General features: G+C 42.1%; 1 protein-coding gene across 1 annotated transcript in view; it reads right to left on the bottom strand.

The window, feature by feature from the left end:
- ANKRD50 (ankyrin repeat domain containing 50) overlaps positions 1-17,942 on the bottom strand; it is a 39,134-nt gene extending 21,192 nt beyond the window's left edge. Inside the window, 1 exon segment of the mRNA XM_036382028.2 lies at positions 16,616-17,942. Coding sequence (XP_036237921.1) covers positions 16,616-17,094 — 479 coding nt within the window. The 5' untranslated portion in view covers positions 17,095-17,942.
- Positions 17,943-24,900: the final 6,958 nt, after the last annotated feature.

Below are 24,900 nucleotides of genomic sequence, written 5' to 3'. Positions count from 1 at the left end.
TATTTATAAAAGTGGTGATCATTAAAAAAGCCCCAAGTTAACCTGGATATTTGTAAAAACACAAAATCTCCAGAGAAAACAGCACGATTAGGTATTTTAAAAGATGGAGTTCATTTTAATGGCCATCTAATGACTTACTTATGCAGAGCAATGATGTTTTACATGCTCTGCAGCAAACAAGAATTCCTCAGAACAATGAGCCATCCCATAGAATTCTTCAGGATTGCTACTGAGTTGACTCAACCCATGCAAACATGATTTTCCACACATGGAAGGAATATATACAAACCATGCTGAAGTTCTGCTTATGGCTGGCCTTGAGATTTTGATTGGATCCACAAAAACACAAAGACACAACAGAACAGAGCAGAAAGACAGCGGCGCTGTCCACAAAAGCTGAAAGGAGTCACAGAGGAGTGCACATACTTGTTTAAAAAGAGAAAAAAAAGAATAAAGCAAACACATTGCCAAGTGGCAATTAATGAGTGGCTCTAGGGGCAAAAGAAATCATAATGTGTTCCTCATACTTGACTGTCTCTGGTGTATAAAAAAGCTATGCCCCACTTAAATTGGGAATGCAGCATCCTAGAAGGGCTCCTGTTTCTCTACCCAGCTGTCAGCATTCTCTACTGACAAACACACAGAACAAGGGCACAAAAATCATCTCCTAAGCAGGCCAGAAGACACAGGGCCAGAAAAAAAAAAAAAACAAAGAAAAACACAACCACTACCCCTGATTTGTCAGACTCCAAGTGCTGCTACTTTTAGCAAAGCATGACATGCTTCAAATTTTATGACAGAAATGACATACTTGGAAATCTGCTGTACTACTACTACTACTGAGCTCTTACTTCTCCTTTTCTAAACAGTGTAACAATGCTCTAACAAAGTGCTTCTTGGGACACCTCCCAAGGGATTATATCTTAATATTTCCAATTTGTAGTCTCCAGAAGAACCATCCCAGAGGTCTGCATCAGGAATTTACAAACTATTCTTTCCAAAGAAAGTTCATAAAGAAGCAGACAACATCGTTACTCCACACAGCCTCCTCCTGCTTTTCCCCACGTTTCTACACCAGATTCCTTGAAGAAATTCACCAGCTATTTGTCATATTCCTGAACCCTGCATATTGATCAGGAATATGCCTCTGTAGATATTGGATCGATGTCTTTGTGATTATGCATTTATATATAAAGAGTTTAACAATACTTGGTGTATAAGAAAATAATTCTCCAAGCACTCATCTCAATCTTCAGAAAAGCTAACAAGCATCTTCCTTCTTATAAGTGGTTTACAACATATCACAGCCCTTCACAATGTGATTTTTAAGAAATTTACTTCCATTTATGTTGTATTGGCAAAAACTGAAAATAAAGTGCACAGTGAGACTGTAAATAAGCCAACTATATTTAGATAATGTTGTGGCAATTTTTGCCAGCAACATAAGAAGCAGTGGGATTTTTGCCTGAAAATCACACACTGAGACCTAGCAAAAATCCTAACCACTGAGGGCAAAGCTGATGCTGCTGCCTCTAAATGAGATGCAGCAGAAGCCAGGGAAAGGGGAAGGAATTATGTTGTACAGACACTACAGAGGGGAGCTCAGGCCACTGCAGGACACCTAAGGACAGAGGTACCCAAGGGCAGGAATCTATACAATAGAGTTTTCACTACTTCCACTGCTCATGGAGTAAACCTAAGAGCTTCTAAATGCCTAAGAATAGAAAACAAAATGCTAAACTCCAAGTATTTTGTAAGCATCCCTACTTGAAAAATTCTCACAAGTGACAGCAAACACCAGAGCTTGCTTCTCCCATGCTTACAGACACATGTTCATTTGTATATTGTAATAATCCAGGGGTTGGTTAGCAGGGAGCATAATCCATTAAAGCTGTCTGCACCCACCACCCCCAGTTCTCAATTTGCATTTAAAAGCATGGAGCCAGAGAAGATAAAGCTGTTAAAGACTGTTAGAAGCTTCAGCAAAGACAGACTTACACCAATAGCTGCATTTTTCTCTTTTGTTTTCCAAACTGCATTTGGGGCACAGGTCGCAATAAAAAAAAGAAAAGGTGAATTTAACTTCTAATAAAATTGACAACTCCTGCTGTTCAGCTGATGAAATATTACCCTCATTCCAAGTACTTTTAGCAGCTGTATTCACATAGAAAGAAAAACCAGAGCATCCTTACAAATTGCTTGTAGCACTGTTTGTAGAAGAGTGAGTTTTATTTTGTCCTGTGACAAGGCATTTACATCTTATGGATGACTTACAGTAAACAGGTTATTTACCTGCCTTATAATGCATTCTGGCTAATGATGAAAAGGGAAATTAATGATCAAATCAATAGCTGCTTTCTATATATCACTGCCCCAATTCTTGGCACTATATGCATGTGGAATACAGGCCTTTCCTTCTTACTAATTGCCCAGCTGCTCATACTGGTAATAACATCCAGAAAAACAGACACACAGGACCCTTAACTAACTGGGAATACTTATGAAATACGAGGGCTGTGAAGCACAGAACAATTCCACACTTTAAAAAGCCGAAAAAATAGAACCCTTAAGGCAAAAGTGAAGTGACCCAGCTGGATGTGGGCACACCTGTGTACACACTGACAGATCTGATCTGGTTATCGAGGTACTAGTTCTGGACTTTCTCAACAAGATAAAGAGCACTGCAGCTGATTATCACTTTCTGACTAAGTGTAATACTGGAATCAAGGCACACTCTTGGGCTACAGTGTAATACAGATTATTGTTTCTAGTAAATTATTTATTTGCAGGCTGCACAGGAAGACAAACTGGCTCTAACAATTTCACCCAACCATGGTTAATCCTATGAAGGAAGGGGCAGAAAGCAGAAAAACCAAACAAAACCCACCCTGAGAATCACCTATTGGGAAAGCTCTAGGTGAAGTACACAGATGTAAATCGAGGGTCTGGCCTTTTCAGAAGTGGTGAATTAGAAACAGCAGGCAAGTCTTGTGCAACTCAATACCTGATTTTGCAATGTCTTGTAGCAACCTGGATTTTATCTGCAATTGTAAGGCAGACTTGCAGCCCCAGCAGGAGAGCACAAAAGCCACCTCTAGGGCATCAGGGCAGACAAAAGCAGAGCTGATGGTGGAACCAGCGCCACTGGTCCCACAGAAACAGGCCATGCTGGACCCTGGGTATTGATTAGAGCCCTCCTACAGTCTCACACAAACACAGAGGTGATTTTGGGCTACAAAGCACAGCCAGCAGATCTACTTGTGGATTTACTTGAGACCTCAGAAAATAGAAGCCTTAAGAGCAAATATTTTGGTGTAATAGTGGACTGCCCAGAGCAGTTTGCAAACAACTTGGCTATTATAAAGGACAGACAACTGTGGCTGAAAACCATTCACAACTGCTACCAGGAGCAAACTGACTGTATTTTAAATGAAATATACTTGCCATATGTCCTAACATATAAAATAAATTCTAAATTACACCGAGTCTGACATACAAAAATCTGTGTCCCCAAAGGCAAAGAGAGGAACAGCACACAAGACAATGAAAAGATTTTCCCCAAACATGTAATTAAAAAAAAAAAAAAGGCACTGTATTCAAAACAAACTGTCACAGTTCTGTTTTATAGTGATAGAGAGGTCACCTAGTCCACTGCCACGCCTTCAGCAGCATCAGCTCTACATCTGCCATCCCTGAGATACAAGCCTAGGCACTCCTGAAGATTTCCACAAATCAATACTATCTCCCTAAACAATCCATTCCAGTGCTTCAATATTCTTGAAACTGAGAAGTTTTTTCCTTCCCTTCCTGTGTCTAACCTTTACCTGCTTTCCTGCAATTCAAACCTTGTACTTCCTGCCCTGTAACTTCTGCCCCACAGATAACACCAGGGTGATTACAAGGAAGCCAGCAGTACCCAAAATTTACAATCATATCTCTCCAGTCACTTGACAGAATTAAGGAACAGATTGAAAAAAAAAAAAAAAGCCACAAGAAAAAGCTGGTATGAAACCAACTTGATTTGCTGTGTCAGTTTGAAAGTGGAGTACTGATAATTAAGTACAGTTACTAACCTCTTATTCCATGTGGCCAAATATAGTTCTACCTTGCACATGGGCTGTTTGCACCAGTCCCATGCAAGTCTGCAGACAAGATGGCATTTATGGTTATCTCTTATCCACCAGTCCTGTGACTCTTCCAAACAGACATTAGATTAAATTTATCAAAACCAAACCATGTCATACCATGTTAGTTGCTTTTCACCTCTTTGTTATCTCCCAGCTGTCTGCAAATAGTTTGTCTGATAATTTCTTCTGGCATTTCTCATCTCCACTGACACACTTCTAATTCCCCACGCCTTTTATGTCCTTAAATCAAGGCACTAAATACACAATTTTTTTCTTTCAACTCTGAATTTTCAGCAATCCTGATAAAGATAACCTCTCCTTTGCAGACAATCAGTAAGTTTGAGAACATCTCACCTATTCTATGTTGGATATCTGTTTGAGGTTTTTGGCCTGGGCTGGTTTTCTTTAACCTTACCTATTTCTTGCTACTTTTAATTATGTTAGCTGACTGCAAAATTACTGTTTTTAAAGAAAGGGCAATACATAGGAGCATTGAAATTTTATCTTTCCTACTGTTATCAGTTTTTTCTCCCCAAGGAATAGCAGGCTAACACTTGCTGGATATTGTCTTTTTTCTGCTAACATAAATGGAGTTACTTCTTGTAAAACACACCTCACAGGAAACATGACCAATGCACCTTGAACTTGCAGTCTTGCTCTCATTTTTACATTACTCTTTCACTTTCACATTTAGTGGCTGCTCTATTTTCTTCCTGCCTCCTTCCTGCTGGAGTTTAACATGTGAGTGAGGAGGAGCTCAGTTTCACTGAACCAGACATTTAATACAGTGCTTTGGGACCTCAGTGCTCTTCCCAGTTCCTTTCTTTCATTACACTTGTCTTCATCAGATCTTACTCACAAACCCTCTGAGATGGTGAACATCTCCATCCTTTTTAGTTTGCCTTTCTTCTTCCTGCGCTTCTAAGCAAAGAAACATAGAATCATTTAGGATTCTACGAAAACACCTTTGAGTCCAACCATTAACCCAACATATGCATTTAAGATCATTTCCTAGTCCCTGTATCCAAAAGATTTCACTTCCCCAGCTGCTTTTTCCCAATCTGACTGAAGCTAATCTATGTCTCCCCACTAACTATTCTCTCTTTCCTGACATCAGAAGCATGGTCACTGGCAGACTCCTGTTTGTATCACGCCTTCCCAGCTGATGTTTATCTCCTATTTGTTATTCAGATTTTTAACTCCACCAGAGACAGACATTATCATCCAAATTCTATGCCATGGGTGACACCACTTGTTATCTTAAAGCAGCTTTGCTTACTTGAGCTTGCTGTTTTGGTGGGGTAAAGCACTTGGAATCTTACAGAAGTTTTGAGGTGAGGGAATCTCTTTGAGTTACCACAAACCCAATCTGGACAAAGCAGGTAAACTCTCAGACACACAAGGTGGTCTGACAGGTAGTTTGATTTACAGTCCATGGAAGAACAGACTGACCAACAAACCTTCAAATAGAAACCCCACATGTAGGACTACCACCACATGTGATATTTGTATTTTAATCAGACTTCCCAGTGGCTTTCTTTACTTTAGTCTAGAACTACAAGCAAGCATATTATGTGCAAAACAAGCTACTTTTTTTAAACACATACCTGTTATACAAGTTATCCTGACAGATCTTTTAGAGCACTGAACTCAATCTTGACTGTACACTAAAATTTCCAGTTCTGCTTGTTCACCCCTTACCTTTTTTCCATTAGTATGAAGACACCTAAGGCATTTGATTACTCCCTGACTTATCTTCTTGCCTGTCCCATGACCTACATGACTAAGCCTATTTCCCCTCCTCCTCCATCCCCAGTTTTTGAGCTGTTGTCTATGTTGCTGTTATTTAGATTTATTCCTGGAATTTGTCATCCACCAGGTTTTGCTTTAAAGCTCTTTATGGAGGGTCAAAAATCAGTGTTTTTCTTTCTATTAAGCATCAATTAAGTTCTCAATGTTATTTTTTCCTGCAAATCCATCTCTTTTTTTAAAAAAAAGTAGGAGGTGCCAAAGAATGTACACTTTAGATGAAATGCATGAGATGAAAGCATCAAATCAGACTCACTGAAAACTATCATTAGTAGAAATGAGAGAATTGCCTATACTTCACATTATTTTGCATACATGTAAAGTTAAGATAACAACTTACTTTGCAAATATTCAAAAGCCTGTTGTTGAAATGCAACATGTAAAAGTGGGGCACCACAATAATAAAATGACCAAGTTTATATATGCAACAGAATGTATCAAAATTACAAGGTTAGTTTTAAATCATTTATGAAATCAAAGTTACAATGAGGGAAATATATATGTACACACACACACATACATTCAGTCTTTTCAGCTTTCCTTATTAACTACCTGATTCCCTAGTTGTAGCAAAACTAATATTTCTTTGTTCAACAAGAATGTAACTTCTATAAGCTGTGTTATCTGAACACGTTACTACGCAACGGAGTTGAAATTCTTGTAGCTTTACAGGCATTTGAATTTGTAGGTATTATTCTACATTTTGGAGATAGACAAAAATCCCTTTCTTTTTTCTGTTTCTATTTATGCAGTGCATAAACACAACTGAAGGAACAGATATTTCTTTCCAGGTATATGATTGTATTTGCTGGCATGAGAGAAATGCTAAGCACAAAAAGAAACAGAAAAACTCCCAGATGAGGCAGGTAGAAAACTGCACTGAATAAATTCAATTGTGTGCCTGTTGTCAGGCTATATGCTTCTTTACTATGTTCTATTATTCCATGACCATAAAAGAGAATACAGTAGATTAATACACACAATAAAAGAGCCACTACCATTACTGCAGTTCAGTCTGATAATCCCCAAATTATTTTTGTCATATGCATTCCAAAGGGAAAAAAGGCCCAACATTACAGATTGGGAAGGAGGAAGACGAGGAGCTGCAGTGGCTGTTTCAACACTAAACTGCTCCTTCAGAACAGGGGGCTCTTGATCTGCCAGCCTGGAAGAACCAGGCTAATCAACAACTGACATTTGAAAATCTTGATCCTTCCCTAATCAAGCAGCTCCACACCTGCCTGCCTCAAGTCTCGCACGCCATCACAGAGCACCTCACACTTCCACTGCTGAACTGATTGCAGGATTACACTGTCCAACCTCATTCTGAGAAAATCCTCTGCACAAATACCAGATGAAAAGCTGTTGAGAATTTACCTGCCTAAGTCAAGCACACTTAAGACAGCTTTCCTGTTTGTTACCACATATCTTTATCCATCTTATTTTCCATCTTAGTAAAACGGACTATCCCAATGTTTATTGCACTTAGTTGAAGAGGCAACAGATGGAGCAGCTTTCCTGTGTCCCATTCAAAATTATTCTCCCATACTCCCCAAAGCACAATTCACAGCATATGTTCCTCATGCATCACTCTGGGGCCTTATCAGCTACCTTGTGGTTTGGGTTTTTTCATCCCAGCCCCCAGCAGATACAGTTTTTCTGTTTTGCCTGTAAAGCTCCAATTGATGCTTTCTGTATTGTCACCATAATTTACTCTCAAGAAACACTGTTAGGTTAGCACTGTGTAACCCTGATTCTATAATCTTACTGCACTGTTGTATTTAGCTTTGGAACTGATTTTGTAGCCTAATATTTATTAGCCTTAGCTACAATACAAGTGATAGAAACTACAACTTCCACTTCCTCCCTCCAATTATTCATACACAAATTGTTTACTGTGGATGAAAAGCACCATTTAAAATTAAAGAAGGTATTAACAAAAAAAGCATAGAAACACAGAATGATTTGGTGTTGTGCTGTCGACTGCTGAAGTTTCCATCTGTTAGACTTTGATCATTTAGGGTAATCCAAAATCCTACAGGACACAATTTCTCTTACCATGGATCAGCTTCACTTTACCTACATACTGAACTTTTTTTTCTAATGTCCTGCTGAATTCTACTCCAGGAAAGTGTAGAGAAAGGATAGACAGCCTAGTGTATCGTGCTCACTATCGCTGGAGGAGAGCTGATGTAGTTAAACCAAGACTTGTTAATTAACTGCTCTAAGATGGAGATCATGCTGTAATCCCATTCTGAACAGATTTTCCTCCTGAGGTTCATTCCTACCTGCCTGCTACTGTCATCTTTACACTGCTGGTATTTTCCTTTCCTTAACTTCTGAACAGTGCTCTATTTCTTCCAGGACAACTCCATGATGCTGCAAATAACCTAAAATAAGGTGCTGCCAGGGCCCCTTCCTTCTCTCATGTTCTAAGATATCACAGATCTGCAGCACACAACTTGCATCTTGTGCAAGGTGCCTACCACCTTCCCTTCTCCACATAAGCACTACCAGCTCTTATTAGGACATGACAAAGAAAAAAACCCAAGGAAGAGACACTGCTGGTGGTCTGTGGACTCAAAGTCCACTCATCACATATGATCCTTTATTCCATCCTTCCTCTCACTCCCATCAATTTAAACAGCAGCAACCACAACTGAGCCCAAAAGTCTGATGGTCTCCTACCTGCCTGCATGGTCCTCACTCTGTGTGAAGTTATCTGCAAATGTGACAGAGAGAGGAATTTGATAGCAATTGTTTTGCCCCTTTTATTTCTTCATTACGTATGTTTCCCCAATTGCCTTCTTTTCATGATCTCATTTTCAGTTCTATTTTCATGCTATTTTCTCACATTTTGATGTCAACAAGCAGACCAGGAACCTACCCACCTCCTTCTTTCTGGCACCTCCTCTGCAATACTTTGAACACCTCTGTACAACTCAACCCTTGGGTCAATGTAATTAGTTTCTTGCCTCTTTGGCCTGGTTATTTCTTTTTCAGCAGTCATTCTTCAATCACAAAATGTAAAGACATTAACTATTGGAGAGACTCCTGCTCCTGGACAAAGACAGAAGATCTCTCACCACTCCCAGTGCATTGTACACACCATCACAGACAAGAAACTGAAACCTCTTCAAGTCGTGGCTTTCAGGAGGCAGTATTTCAATACTACCTTCTCCCAGTATATAAGACACACTACATCCTTTCTACTTCACAATCCACCAAATCCTTTTCATTTTTTCATTGAAAAAGAAGACAGGAAAAGAAACCTAAACCCTTGCACAAGCTATGAACATGTGCACAGAAAACTGAAGGGAAGGGAAATAATTAACAAGTAAGAATGGCTATGAAGGTCCATCTAACTAAACAGCTTATAGGAAAACCTGTAAGGTTTAAGTCTGAGCCACATTGATTAAAGCCAAAATGTTAATGCCTATAGAAGTAGAAGACAAAAAGGTCTATGTAAGTTGTCATTATTAAAATGCCTCGGGGAAACTTTCTTATGGTAATTTAATCTGAAAAGGTTAAAACCTTAAACGGTATTATGTTCAGTCTGTAGGCTGTGCTTCCATACAATGAAAGAGGAACATACAGCTTGCTCCTGCAGAAACACTGACTGCTGCTATGTGACCCGTTAACTCCACAGATTTAAGGGAAAAGCCTAAAGAGAAACATGCCACAAAGTGCTTAAGCTTCAGGCAATGCTCAACGCTTCTAATGGGCTGGAGAACACCAGAACACAGAGCTTCCTATGAAACCCAGCACCAGCTAAAAGCCCAAAGACCCGGTTACACATAAACACTCAGAAGTTCCAGCACAGTCAAGATGCTCTCACAAAAGCAAATTTACCTTCTGCAACTCCACTGGAAAGACAGGCTGAGCTGGCAGATTCTTTTTAACCCTCTTGTGGCACGCTCTTACAGAAACAGTTTCTCATCTCACCCATAAATTGCTATGATTTTCAGTTGGTATCATCATTGTTGAGTATTAAATAAACCACAGATAAACAAAACAACATGATTCTAACTGTAATGAGATAGTTTTTAACTGAGAACTCCTACTAAAAGGAGAATTCAATCTTCAACCAGATCAAGATCTTCTGGGCTAGGGTCCAACTAGCTTCAGGATTCTAGTCAAGCATAAGTGAAAGATGCGGGAATGGACAAAAATCTGGCAAAGTACAGAAGTAGAATGTTGCCTATTTACACATCTAAAACATTGGTAAGAAAAATTCCCTTTAGAAACCAAAGCCTTTTATTTAGGTAAGGGATTTTTAATGCCACATTCTTAGGTGTGACCTCTGAGGACACACTAACAAAATGAATTATTGTATTTCAGGCTGAGATGAAAGAGAAAAAAGCTGTATTTAAAGATGTAAAAGGCTGTCCCAAAAAGGAAAGAAAGGGTGTTCTCCAGAAACATGGAGAATAAATTCTAAGTAGTAAAAAACTTGGATTATAGCAAGAAGAAATCAATGCAGGCTAACATATGGATTTTTTTTTTTTTCCTAGAAGAACTGTGAAGCATAAGAGCAGATGCAGGCAGCATCTTCAGCTTTTCCTGTCTGGTGAAGGAGATGCTGGACTTGATCTTTCTGAGCTCCCCTTCCAACCTTCTCAATTGTCAATTGCACATTTGAACTTTACATGTGGCAAATGTATAACAAACACACTGGAGGTTTAACTTACTTCTTAAGGAATCTTGCAAATTAATGTATTATGCATTCAGATCCTTCTTTGCATGAGGATCTGCAATGACCCTGTAAGGTTTAAGGTTTAACACAGGATGCAGTTAGTGCTTGCCTTTGTTTCTACCATTTACAGCTCTACAAAATTAAGAGAGTCTAACAAAATCTATATACTCACACCCTTCTTGCAACCACTGGAGAGCTACAGCTCCCAAGATTGTACTGAAGCTCTGGAAGCACAGGGAAAGGCTCTGCAGCAGCCCTTTCCAGAAGGAAGTAGATTAGAAAAAAAGAAGTAGATCACTCCCAGACAGTCTGAGACCTGCGTGACAAAAACTGAGTCATTTATCACCTATGAAAGATTAATACTGAATTACTCATGTCCTCTAGAGTAAATTGATAGAAATCCCAGCAGCTTTTGGGTTTCCAGTAGCCAAAGCTCAGGTATCTTTAACTGTCTCCAATGTGCTGCCTCTCATCTTTTCACAGCAGTCTTGGAACTGGGGTGCTGCAAACTGCAGTAGAAGCACATACCTTGGTTAATTCATAGCAAGGGAAACTCCCAAGTTTGTAGGGTTGTACCCTACAAAGTCAGGATACTCCTAATTCATCTCAAATTGACTCCAAAATGCACTCAGGTTTTTGCAATTAAGAATAGGCTACTCCAAACCAACAAAAAGCTCACTAGTTAATTGCTCAATAAAGCCTACACAACCCATTATAATTTTAATTATATTACTGACTTCAAAGATGGTACAAAGAGATCTAAAAATGAGCAGCTTCTTCACACTTCATCTGTCATCGTTTACAACTCAATGTCTGAATCTTTTCCTTCATTTAAGTAGGAAAAATGCACTTCAGTACAGCAGATTGAAAGTCCCTGGACAAAAGTCACAGAAGGTTTACTGAACAAACCACTGTTTTTCTACATTGTCAGACAAAGAATCCAGAACTTGGAATAAAACTTGTTACTCCCATATAATTTAGATAGGAGTAAAAACTCTATCACCTACAATTTGCAACTTTCTGATGACACACGACTTTTGAGGGAAGGAGGAAGATAAATAACTTAGTAGCATGAAAAGGCAATACAGGTGAAGGGCTGGGGGAAGGAAATACTTGTTAGCTCTGGCTGACACTCAGAGGTTTTTCCTCTGAATTCTGCCCTTTATGAGGTTTCCATTACATTGCCAAAGACAAAACACCAGAGGCTCAACCCTTTGGAGTTCTCCAAGCAGGCAGAAGGAACTTTACATAGATAACAGCAATTGGCACAGGCCCTGCTGCACTTTAACGCTGTCCAAGGGAGTGACTCACACAACTCATGCAAGGCTTTCAAATTTAATCAACATAAACCCCTGCTTCAAACTTGCAGTCAGCAGAGAACCTTACATGACCTCTCACACCCCTTTCTTACACTCGAGTCTACAGGTATTTGCATATTCTAGAGAACTATAAAACTATCAATCACTTAACATTATTGGTCACGTTAAATCATAAGGCAAACCTGATGCTCACGAAGAGATGAGGAGTTAGAAACAGAAGAAAAGCTCTGATAGTCTGGGAATCTGCAAAAGGAACCATTGCACTGAATTTAGCACCAGCATGCATAGAATCTGGTGTCCTTTCTGAAAAAAAAAAAATATATATATATACTTAAGCTCTGGGATACAGCTTCCCTACATTCACTTTTGGTAAAGAGCATGTAAGATCAGCTTGAGAGAACTTCTGTGAAGCTCTTAAAGAGTAATAGATTTGTTCAGCAGCTCTTTCTGATTTGGTTTTGTGGCTTTATTTCTTTTAAATTTCTAGGTTTTTTGGGGTCTCTACTGATCAGGGGCATCTACTTGCCTGGGAATGCAACTTTAGCAATGCAGTAAGTGGAAATCTGAATTCACGGCTTCATTCTTTTCCCTGATAAAAATCACTTAGACCCTCTCACATTAAAGTAGTTGTATGAGAAATACTTTAGTAATTACATGTTAGGATACCTCACAAGGAAAAACCACTTGGACACCACTGACCCAAATTCAGTATGTGAGAAATAAGGATGTGAAAAGTCTGACAAGATTTGAAATTCCCTGAAAAGACACCCAGAAGCTGGAAAGAAACTTCACCTGTGAGTGAGAACAAAGCAGCTCCACCTCCACCAACCTGCTGGGAGATGTGGAAATTTACCATTTTTTGGTGATTTATTAATTGCAGCAACACACTCAAGCAAAATTCCAAGTTTGGTTTAAGTTTGTACCAGACCAACACACACTGAAGGTGAGTTTGGTGGGAGTTTAAAAACGTGATGTTATTTAATACCTTCCACCTCTAAATTCTCTGGTCTTGGGTATCTCTCAAACTCAAGAGCAATGGCTGGAAAAAAGAATCAGCTCTGCAGGGTAAACTATGCCCACACTTCTAGTGACAGACACTCTCTGGGCTGTGAATGAAGCAAGCTCTGCCTCCCATCAATAATCCCAACTGCATCACAGCACATGGGAATGGTGTGCCTTTCCCTACTGCCTGAAGGTGTTCAATGGCATCTCCTCTGTCTGGAAAACATAAACCAGGAACACAAGGGAAATGCCTTTCTGCAGCCTGGTTTACACAAAGCTCAGCATTATCCACAGCTTGTATCAGAGTTGCTCTATGCCCTCATGGCCTTGGATAAATGGTATCTGCCTGTATTCCTACCAAATCACTGGAAGCACAAACTTGCTGCAGCAAAACCAAAACAACCCTAGAGACAGCATTACAAAATTTGGGTTATTCAGAATTTAACTTTTCTGTATCAACAGGGAAGAAGAGCTTAATGGTCCTTTTGAATTAAATTCTTTGTTTATCACACCATTTCTTAACTTCTGGTGTCTGTAACATCTTTTCCTTCCCTTCTGCTTTACTTTCACTGAAAATCTGACTGTGAGGGTTCAGCACTCTCCCTCACATTTTAAGCTGCTTTCTGCTCCAGCACTGAGTGCCTGATAAGAAAAGTGCTGCAAGTAGCTGTTCTTTCTCTCAGCTGTCAGTGCAGCAACAAACTCAAAATGCTAAATACATTTGTATAATTCAGCCTTTCTGGTTCTTTGAAAGATTTACCCCTGAAAAAATTTTTAGGGCATTTAAATCTTATAAATTCATAAGAAGTTTTTAAGAGGAGATGTTTAAACAGTGTGAGAAACGTCTTAACTCTGAGGGTCACTCCTTGCATATGTATCACTAAGACCATCAGGACTGCTGAAAATCTATTTAAGAAACATCCTTCAGGAAAACATGTCACCATTTTAGCTAACAAACTTTACATTGTTTATAAACTAGCATGTTACCAGACTTTAAGAAGCTTTTCTTTCTCAGTATTTCCAGGACAATCAGCACAAAAATAGAGTGGTATCATCTTGTTTAGCACTTATGAAGAGAAGTCTTTCCATTTTAGGCCATGAATACATGGCTGGGTCTGGAGCAGCTGTAAAAAGCAGAGCAAAAATTTGACAGTGCCTTTAAAGAAAAATCTTTCTCCTCTTCTACTGAATAAACTAAAACAAGGCAAGAATCGATGAAGCACTTTGTGTTTCTTCAGTGCCTTTACACAATGAGGGATGCAATCATCTGACAGGAAAGTCTTCCTAGAACTCCTTTCACACCACAACAACCTCCACTTAACATAAACTCTGAACACACCGGAGCCCAGGATGGAAGTGCTCAGCGGCAAGTCTTAGAAACCACAGAACATCCTAAATTACAGTTTTGTTAAAACATTCCCTGCACGGTTCATACACTACCAAAAGTTCAATCAAACAAACGATCGAGGTGTCTGATGGTGGGAAGGGGGTGGCCAAGTGCCTCTTGTTTGTGGACAGATTGTATCACCCAGCAGAACAAGCTCCTGGTGCCGCTGTCAGCAGCCACCTCCTGGTCCCCTGCTGAAAACAGTGCTGAAAACTTATATTCCCTGCACAGCACCTTGTCTCCAACACCTCATCTCCCTTAAATCTGAAACAGGAGAACCAGGACCAGCCACCACGGCTGCTTTTGAGAGCAGCAGATCAGGATAAGTGGGAGCAAGGGAATACATGAAGGGTGAAAAGAAAAAAATCTCCTTGACTGAAGCTGCTGTACTACCCCATAAGTATTTCTAGGGTAATAACAGGAATTCACAATCAGTGCTGCACAATTTGAGAAGGAAGTGACCATTGCTGGATCTTGTGCTTATTTTATTTTTTTTGTACAAATCCAAGAACCATGTATATTGAGCTCCTCAAACCAGCCCATCATTTATACACCCTATGTTTATAAAAATCAGTCTAAACAAATATCTCTTGTATTTTATATTTCTAGGTTGCATTTTCGTCTAAAGATATTTACCTAGCTCCTGTTCTGTGCAGTCAGCAATCACTTTCACAAGAGGAAGGATTCCAGCTCTTACTGAGAACTTGGCTGTACTAAATTAGTCAGATTTCCCTGTAATAGACTTTTAAACATAAACAGGCTCTTACACACCAGATTATTCCACTTTCATGATTTTAAAAGACTGCCTAAAGCTAGATGGCCAGTCTGCTATTCCATTTATAGGCACTTAATTGCACCCAGTTTTTATTCATTAGAATTTAAGAGGGCTTAATACCTCTGAAATTAGGACCCTAATAGCTGTTAGAAGTTGCATATTCACTTAGCAGCAAACAAAAAATCCAGAACTAGTCTCGGTTTAGACTATCTGTTTTAAGACACTATGCTGAGAACAATGTAGACATGCATCCTGTTTATTCAGCAGGCAAGGACATAACAGCCTTCAGAACTAGAAGGCTCTTTTACACCACCATGACAATGAGAGCAAGCACCACAGTTCAACCTCAGTACTTGCCTCCACAATCCTAGTAGGCAGGAGAGAAAAAAAAATAGAGGAATTTTATACTGGAAACATGCAATAAACCCTCTAGTACCACAAAAAAGTTACACCACTATACAGTACCAAAAAAAAAAATTCAGTTTAACCAATATTCCAGACAACTTTTATGCTGGCAGCACATTCAACTGATGCTCTGTTGATGAAGACAAGCCTTACCCTTCATGAATTTTCCTTCACTGTGACCCAAAGGAATAAAGACCAATAGACACAGGCTGACACAGGCTGTGCTCAAGACTGTACATTGTTCTAAGTAGATCTATGGATATACACTTATATATACAAGTGATGTATCCTTTTATATATCCTTATCCTCACAGAAACAGAATTATCAGTGACATACTCAGGAGACTATGGTTTGTTAGGGAACACCAGTAAAAAAGTCTGTTTCTTTTCCATTCAGCTTAGACAGCTGACAAACCTCTTAAGGGGCAGGGTGATCAATTTCTTGATCAATTCCTGATCCCATCAACACTTTGAAGTACTTACAGAAGAAGCAGCAATAAAGATTTGACACAATCTGTGCATATTGTGAGAAGAAACATAAGGAGTTAATTGACATTTTCCTACCACATATTTTTAGACAAACATAAAACCGATGTGCTGGATCAGACCCAGAGATCCATTAGCTCAGTTTCCTCTTAGACAGAGCATGTTATTGGAAGTTTTTCCAAGGGTCCTGTAAGGTCTGTTCCAGGTCTGTGAAGGACAACTGCCCTACCTTTATGGCACACAGAGACCACGGACTAGGTATTTTCCACTCTGAAGTCAATTACTTTCAAGTCTTTCCAAAACATCCAGTTACATCTGAGGGTACTAACATACAAATGTAAATAAATTCACTATTAATAATAAACTTTGTTTTAAAGGTAAATATTTATTTATGTCAGCTATAAGGACAAAGTTAGATTTTTCCATGGTAAGTCTGCACGCTCTGACAGAGATAACAAGCCATGAAACAAACATGTTTTAAACTATCTGCATCTTAGGCTCACTGGAAGGAAGACCTAAACAGCAGAGTTTTCTTGTTTGTTTTATTTTGGGTTTGTTTTCAATAGGACTGTTTTGTTGTTTTTTTTTTTTTTTTTAATTTGTTTTTACCTTTTAAACGCTTCAGCAGGGTTCCTCTCGCATTCCCCGGGCTGCAAGAGACTTTGAATAGCAGGATCTCTTAGTTTGTCCTCGTATCCCTGGATCAGTCCACTGCGGCATATCTGTGTGACTAAACCTCGAATAAAGCCTCCAACACAGAGCGTGTCAGAGTCCTGGGCCCTGCAGAAATGGAAGGCCAGGGCCTGGCGATGCAAGCCTCGCTGCAGGTTTGCAGGTGAGCTTGGCCACAGTAACTCAGTGCACAGGGCTGTCTTCCCGCTGCCGGGCCCTCCTACCAACAACACACCCCAGGCAGGTCCTTTCCCGGAGACAACACCGCTGTTATTCCCAGGATTGGCTACGAGAGATGGTTTGTTGGCAGCGCTGCCGCCGCAGCTCGCTTTCTCCTGGAGGCAGTGCTGAAGCTTGTGGAAAACCCACTCCCTACAGTAAAACTGCTTTCCCTGCAGCAAGCTGGTTTGAGCCATTTTATAAAGCTTCTTCTCCTGGATGTGTCATAAGCCACAGCACATCTTCAGCATCTCAGGAGCGGGGAGATGCCTCCGGCACGGGACGATCCTGCGCGCAGAACTTGGCAGAGGTGACGGCGACCGGGCACCCTTGCTCAGGGTAAAACTCAGCAGCCTCTCCTCCGCAGGGCGGGTGTCACTCCATCTGTGCGCTGTGCCGGGATCAGCACGGCACCATCACAGCTCAGCTGACATCGATCGTGCAGCGGCGGCTGGGACCAGCCCTCGGCGAGACTCCTGGTGTGGCTCACGAGTTCGCGCAGCTCCATGGCTGCATCTGCGGCTCAGGCAGTTGTGCGTGTTCCCAGCGTACCGGGGAGACAGTACAGCTGGAAAAGCTGAGGGAAAGCCAACTTTGCAGTGTATACTAAACGCCTTTCAACTCTAGGCATTAATCTCTCTGGATATACATACAGAAAAAGCTGTCCATAATAAAATGTTCCTTCTGGGAATTTCATAAAAAAAAGCGATTTCCCTTCAGAGTACTATCTACACACCACAAATGTGGCAAGTACCACTGACTAAAGCAGCCAGTCTGGCCGGCGAGCTTTGCAGACTTCATACATCTGGGAGAGTGTCCGAGAAGTGCTTCACATTACGGTTTCTTATGCAGCACAGGCGACAGAGGGGAAAAAAATGTTTACAGCTTCTTATTTCAATACATTCGTAGTGTCTTCTTCAGGAACTTGATTCTTACTGAACCTGTTCTCAGGTATCTCAATCGCAAGATGTCAGAAGAGACAACATCTTCCCCTAGAGCTCTGAAATAAAGGAGACAGCACTTTTAACCCTACATGCAAGTCATAATTCAGTCAGCTGCAAACGCAGACAACAAAGACCAAAGTCAAGGGCTCGTATTCCTTATTCTTCCTAATACTGTTGAATTAATCAAGAGAGCCGTTTTAAAGAAAATTTTTCGTTACGAGGCTTGATCAGCCACATGCAAAAAAAAATCCCCAACAACAAACAATGAGCAGATATGACAGTGGCCTCAAAACCACAGCAAGTCTTGCATCTTCTCCCGAGGAGAACCGAATATATCCTTCCATCCTAGAAACATTCCTCCCAGCGAGGCTTCACCAGCGAATCCTCTCCTCACCCCGTGTTCCTGCTGCCGGCTGCGGGCGTTTTCGGGAGTTTGTGCAGCAGCAGGGCAGCGCTGCTCCCCGCACGCTTCTTTGTTCGCGGCAGCAGCGGCGCCCGGCAGCCCCGGGGTCACGCCGTGGCACCCCGCGCCGCCGCCCCGTGCCCCGCCGGCACCGCGCACCCCAGCCACCGCCCGAGCCGGCCCGGGCTCAGCCCTGCCCTGCCCGCCCGGGCAGCCACGGCTCGGAGCCGCCCGGCAGCGCGACCCCCTCCCTCCGGGGAACCCCGAGCAGCTGGGGAGCGCCCCAGCCCTGCCTCAGCTCCGACCCCGTGCCCGCCGCCCTCCGCCGCGCACACACCCGGCTCCGCACGGGCACCCGCTCCGCGCCCGGCGGGGACCCCCCAGCCCTGGGGCCGGTGTCAGCCCCGCCCGGGCAGGGGCCTCCTCCCGCCGCTCGCTCACCTCCGTGGCCGCCTCGGCGCGGCGGCTGCTCCAGACGGCTCCTCTCGCCGCTGCCCGCGCCCCTCCTCTTCCTCCGCCCGGCCCCTGGGCTCCCGCCCCCGGGCGCCGCCGTGCCAGGGCCGCGGCCACCCCGCTCCGCCACTGCCTCAGCCCGCCCGGTGCTCTCCCTGCTCGGCGCCTCCCTCGCTCCCCGCTCCGCCCGCCCCGGCCCCGCCTCGGCCCGCCCCCCTTCCCCTCCGGCGGCGGGGACATCTGGGGCGGAGGGAGACGGGCGGTGCCCCTGCCGCCGCCCCGGGCTTTGTCCCGGCCCCGAGGCCGCCCCCGTCCCGCCCGCTCCCGCGGCGCCTCCCGGCGCGGCCCTGCAGGGGGCGGCCGCGCCTCCCGCCGCGGGCCCGGGGCGCCGGCCCGGCCCGGCCCCGCTCCGCGGCCGCGGGACTCGGGCGGAAAAGGTCCTGGCTGGAGGCGAGCACCCCTCGCCGCGGGGCTGGCACGGGCCCTTGGCTGAGTCGGCTCTCCGAGCCAAGCACGGACCTCAGAGTGCTCAAATTTTCTCACTGCCTTTTTGTGCTCGTGCCCCGGACTGGCCCGTTTCAGACAGAACTCCCATTAATTACCCTGACAGCCTCCCCAGATCGTAGCAGCAATTCTGAACCTTTTCCACCTTCCCAACCATGCTTCGGGGTTTACACACATGCAAAAATCATGTTTCCAAGGCTCTGGCAGCTCCAAAGGGGCATCCCACGTCCTGCCATGTTAAAATGACCCTTGAGCTTTACAGCTGGGGAATCCCAACCAACCCTTGGAACCTTAATATGGAAAAAACCAGGGCAGGGCTTCCTCCAGGACAACTTTGATATGGAAGAAAACAGGGTGGATCTGGCTCCTTTACGGGGCCCTTGTGAAGCCCCTTCCACCCATGACAGCAAAGCAATCGCTCTCTTCCTTTATTTTGTCTGTAATAGAGCAAGGGAAAGATTTTCATTAAAATTTGCTCTCCTTGCAGCTGGCTGCACTAGTTATGATAAAGCACTTTTCCATCAAGGATCAGGGTCTATATGGTTGTTAAATAATGCCTTCATTAGAGCATGGCTCTGGTTTTGTACACCAGGTAATTATGGCATTGTGGAGTACACACTGAATATATCCATAGGATACAACGGAGTGATTGATTTAGGGCCCTTCAAGGAGCATCCCGGGGTTCTTTGCAGGAGCAAAATGAAAAATTAAATAAATTCAGTTGGTGTACTGAAGAGCTTAGAAAAACAAGTCTGTCTGCTTTTGAAAACCAGTAGAACAAGTTTGAAGAACCTTTGGAAGCAGTGAATTACAAATTCGCAGAGTAGTGGGGAGTGGGGGAGAAACAGAAATAAGATTAGCAGTAAGAAAATGCTGTGTGGTTGTTTTGTTTTGGGGTTTTTTAAGTTTTCTGACTTGGTTGGGTTTTTTTAACCCTACACTTTAGGCAAATAATCTTCTCTAGGCTTGGTTTTTTTTTTTTTTTTCTTCCTAGCTGCACCACCCTTCCATTTCGAAAGGTTGTGGAAACTCAAGACTTCCAAAACTAATGCTAATACAAGTTCAAGAGACTTTGAACTGTAAAATATTTTCTTTTTTCTTTCTTTTTTTTTTCTTTTAACAATAAAGGAATAGAGACAGATAATGGTTGGAGTGATGGTATTCCAGCTCTAGTCTGCTGAGCAGGCTAGAGAAAAAACAGAATTTGATAGAGAGAAAAAAAGGTTAAAACCCCACAAGAAATAATTGCAGATTCAACACGTTAAGGAGGAGATCTTGGCACAAGCATTAGATTGGTGACCCAAGGAGGAAAAAAAAAGAAATTGGACAATGATGAGATGCAGGGGAAAGTTCAACTTCTGCCTTTCTGATGACCAAGACACAAGTGAGAACCGAATTTAGATGAAAAGGCGCTGTCAGATTTCACAACATCCGGTGTGAATATTGTGAAGCAGGTGGAATAACAGCATGGTTTGCTAAAATCAGATATTTAGCATGATGGAGTTATAGATAATAACTGTGAAAATAGTTAACCTTTTATGCTAATACATAAATCCCAAACCAGATGACAATAATTTGATTTTAGCGTGGTACAGAGGACATGAAATAATTGACCCCCTAAAACTGACTGGTGGGCACTGTATCTCAGGTAAGTTTCCCTTCAGGATATCACTCCTACAGCTGACATCAGGAGTATGAAATACTTGCTGGAATTACAAATGGAAGAAGGAGAGGGGAAGGGAGAGAGGAACAGAAGTTAGGAAAAAAAAAAGTGGCAGGCCTAAAGTATAATTAGGCAAAATCTTGCAAAGTCCAAAGTGTGACCTTCCAAAAACTTTCTGTGTACAAGCTAAAGGTGAATGGCCTTGCACTGACCCTCCCCTCAAATTACTACTAGGAAGCAACAGCATATACACTTTCAAGTGGTAAATCCTTTTTTTTTTTAGAAAAAAGAAAAAAAATCTTAAAAATAAGTTCAAAGGGTTAAAAACCCAAGATTGTCATGAAGAGGAGCAGCCACAATCTTTCATCTGTACACAAGAAACTAAGACCCTGAAGTCAACCTTCAAAAGCAAGGGAGGCATTTTGTTATTAAGATTATTTGTGTAGTACCTCCTATACCTAAGGTGACAGCTCAGATGACATCATCCTGGTGAATTATTATAGCTGAGGGTCAGATTATTTCTGATACAATTGTGCAATGTTGTAGTTAATGAGACAGTATCAGGATAAGAACCAAACCTTATTTTTGTGGTTTTGTATAACTCAGTTTGACACAGATAGCAAACAAGCCATGATCTAATTCGCTGCAACCTTGCAGACTACAGGGCTGACAGATAAGGCCTAAAACAAGATGAAACAGAGCAAAATTTCCTATCTGGGGAAAAAAAAAAAAAACAACAAAAAAAACAACTCAAAAACACTCTATACTTTTTGTTTCAGTGGTCTGAAGCTCTGGGAACCTTCCTGGTTGATCTGAGCCACATGGAGGCACCTGATTTTAAATGATGCGATGTTTGTGTTGTGCATGATTTTAGGTATGGTTTTGTATTTAGCCAGTTAAGGCTAACAAAAGAAGAAACTTTGAGTCAAAAGATTGAACAAAAAGTTGTAACATTAAGAAGTCTGCAGTAACAGTGGAAAAACCTGAGGGGCTGGGTTAAGCAAAAGTCTTTTATGATTTGCCACATCTTTTGCAAAGTATTCGGAAAGGCTGCTACGTGCTGTTCAGTTATTTCACCAGTTTCAGTATGATGTTCCCTGGGTGTGAAAGCAGGCAGTCCTGATGGACGGGAGAACATGACGGGTCCCACCCGAAGCCATCAGGATCTGACCCATCCCGTGCGCGCACAAACCTTGGCTGGCTCTGCGTGTAGCTGGGAGCGCTGCTCCCTCCGCGGTGCTTGGGGCCTGACTCACCCGTGCGGGTCCCTGGGTGGTCGGGCTGCACGCAGGTCCCAGCCAGCTCGGAGCCAGGGCTGCACGTCCTCCCCAGCTCCTCCTGTCTTGGGGAGAGCTTTGGGCAGGCCGTGATTCACATCCAGAAAGAAATGTTTTGCAAGGGTGGGCCTGAGGCGTGATTATCTGCTTAGGCACGGAGTAGTCATTTTAACTGCTTTTGTAACTTTGGAGTTACTTATTTTCATGCATCATTGTCTTTTAATTCAGATGCTTTCATTCTCTGACAGGTAAAATTAGTGAGGTTGATGGTAAATAAAGATAGTGCATACTTAGGATAACATAGGAATATAAACATAAAAAATTATAATTTCCCAAGCAAATAGTGAAAATCTTATCACGTGAAGTATTCAGGCAAAAGCATTCCTCTGATACTGATGTTTCAGGTCTTAGTCCTAAATTCTGTCTAGGCTGAGATGCACGGGGGACTGTCAGTATCATTCATATAAGATGCCTCTACAAAATCACCTGGAAGCTCCGTTCCTGAGTGGCCCATGTCCAGTCTGGCAGCCACAGCCAGTCTCTGATCCATCCATCCATCCATCCATCCATCCATCCATCCATCCATCCATCCATCCATCCATCCATCCATCCATCCATCCATCCATCCATCCATCCATCCATCCCTGGTCATCCAATGCCCCAGGTCAGAATCCCTCAGCTCCTAAATGGGATGGATGTCAAAGGCCTCAGAAAGGGCTGGTTAGCTCTTACTCACAATTATTTGATCCTTCCGAGTCAGCTGGTCACTTAGTCACTACTCTGGAATGGAATCCAAGAGGATGTGCTTCCTGAGCTCCTCAGGAGCTGAGTGAGGCTGACCATCTTGTTCCTTCTCGTCTTTTTTAAAAAGGAACAGAATGCAGGTTGGTTTTGTTTGGCTTTTTTTTTTTCCCTACTTATCAGGGACTTGCACTCACAATTTCGATTTTCAATAGATGAAGGTAATAGTGTTCTTTTACATAAGAATATAGCCAGGAAGCATAATAGTTCCTTTCAGCTCTTTCCTCACCCTTCCTCATTACCAGGTAATTTGGGTAGGAGTACTATCTATCCCATCTATTGAAACTGGAGCTCTGTGAACAAAGGATGCAAGAATGACTAAGTTGAAGCAAAATTAAACAAAAGATCTGGGATAGGATCATGTGGTGGCTGGAACAGTTGGCCGGGAGAGGAGGGAGCTGAATTCGCATTTTCCCTGAAAAGGAAATAGTTCCAGTTTCCAGGCTGACAGCATTCATTTCTAGGTCATTACAGAACTGCCACCACAACATAATCTAGTTGCATTTTGTTTGAGAAATGGCTATTGTGCTTTGGGTTAGAAAAGGCAATTCTCTGTCCCTTGATACACAGGGGCCGGGGTCTGTCCTGTAGCCACAGAAAAGAGAAAGCAGGAGGTTTGCACCCAAATATCCTCATCCTCTGTACAAATACATGTGTGCATTGAATACCCAGCAGTGTGGATGTTCATTCTGCAGCTTAATAACAGAATTAAGATACACTCCAAAGACCTGCTGTCCATGGCTGGAAAGGATAATTTGGATCACATGTAGTTATAACTGTGCTTACATCTACTACTGCTGTGTGTTACTATCATCCTGTTGGTACCATTGCTCCTCACTGCTACTCTGTCAAGGAAAACATTCTGCCAGGCGACTGTTCAAAATAGGGGATCAGTTTAAATGCTCTGAATTCCTTCAGGAGTAGCTTTTTTTCTTGCTCTGTGCTGACATGAGAGCACCGTCCTCCCAATTGCACACTAAATTTAGTCAATAGGCTTGGAGGCACTTTTTGTGCCTCTTGAGCAAAACTCAGGCATTGGCTTTAAAGATTTGCTGCAACATCTTTTTTGTATGTATGTGTAATATTTATACACACACAAATATGCATCTTCACAGAGGAAGATAGGAATCTTCTGATTAATAATTGATGCTCAACCTCTGATACTTACTGGGCAAGGGTTTAGCTGGGTGTCTGCAAAATGCATCCCAATTTTTAGCCAGCTACACAAAAACCCAAAAAATCCCAAACAACTGCTTTTAGTATCCAAGCAATACAAGTTGGTGTAGTGCTCTGGAGTGCTGTGGCCTGCCCAGCCTGTGTCATTCTTATTTTAAATACTTCTGTGTGTACAGGAACATGAATCTGCCTCAGCTTCTTCCTACCTTGAAGTAACATGTTACCCAATATTTGTGCAATATGAATTGTGGTATAACATCACCATTCCATTTAATAACAGTTGACAATGCACAAGGCCAGCCAAAATTAACACCAAAGCAATTGATATTCTTGAAAACAGGTGCTGCAGTTGATAAGTTGTCCTGTTGGATGAAAATATAATTGTCTGTTCCTTGGGAAGGGAAGAATTTAGATGCTGTTAAGTGATGGCATGAAAATGTCTGTGGAGTAGAAAGAAAAAAAATCCATAGCAGTAAGTCAAAAGAGAAAACTAAATCATGAAAGTGACTTTTTATGTGAGTTGGTCCAGAAGTATATTCAGTACCATTCTCAGACCAGGAATGAATGAAATTGTTACATTCTTGGGCAACTGATTCACATGTGAATATGCAGAATAACTACAATCAGAAAAGACATTATGCTGGCACAGGATTCTGTATAAACCTAGTGAAACCTAACAAAATATTTGCTTTATGTGACACATGGATAAGCTGTGAACTTTGGGAAATTTTGTGTACAAATAACATAAGGAAATATATATATATATGTATATTTCTCACATA

This window comes from Molothrus ater, chromosome 4, assembly GCF_012460135.2.
Source record: "Molothrus ater isolate BHLD 08-10-18 breed brown headed cowbird chromosome 4, BPBGC_Mater_1.1, whole genome shotgun sequence".
Lineage (NCBI taxonomy): Eukaryota > Metazoa > Chordata > Aves > Passeriformes > Icteridae > Molothrus > Molothrus ater.
This window is presented reverse-complemented; position numbering and strand designations above follow the sequence as displayed.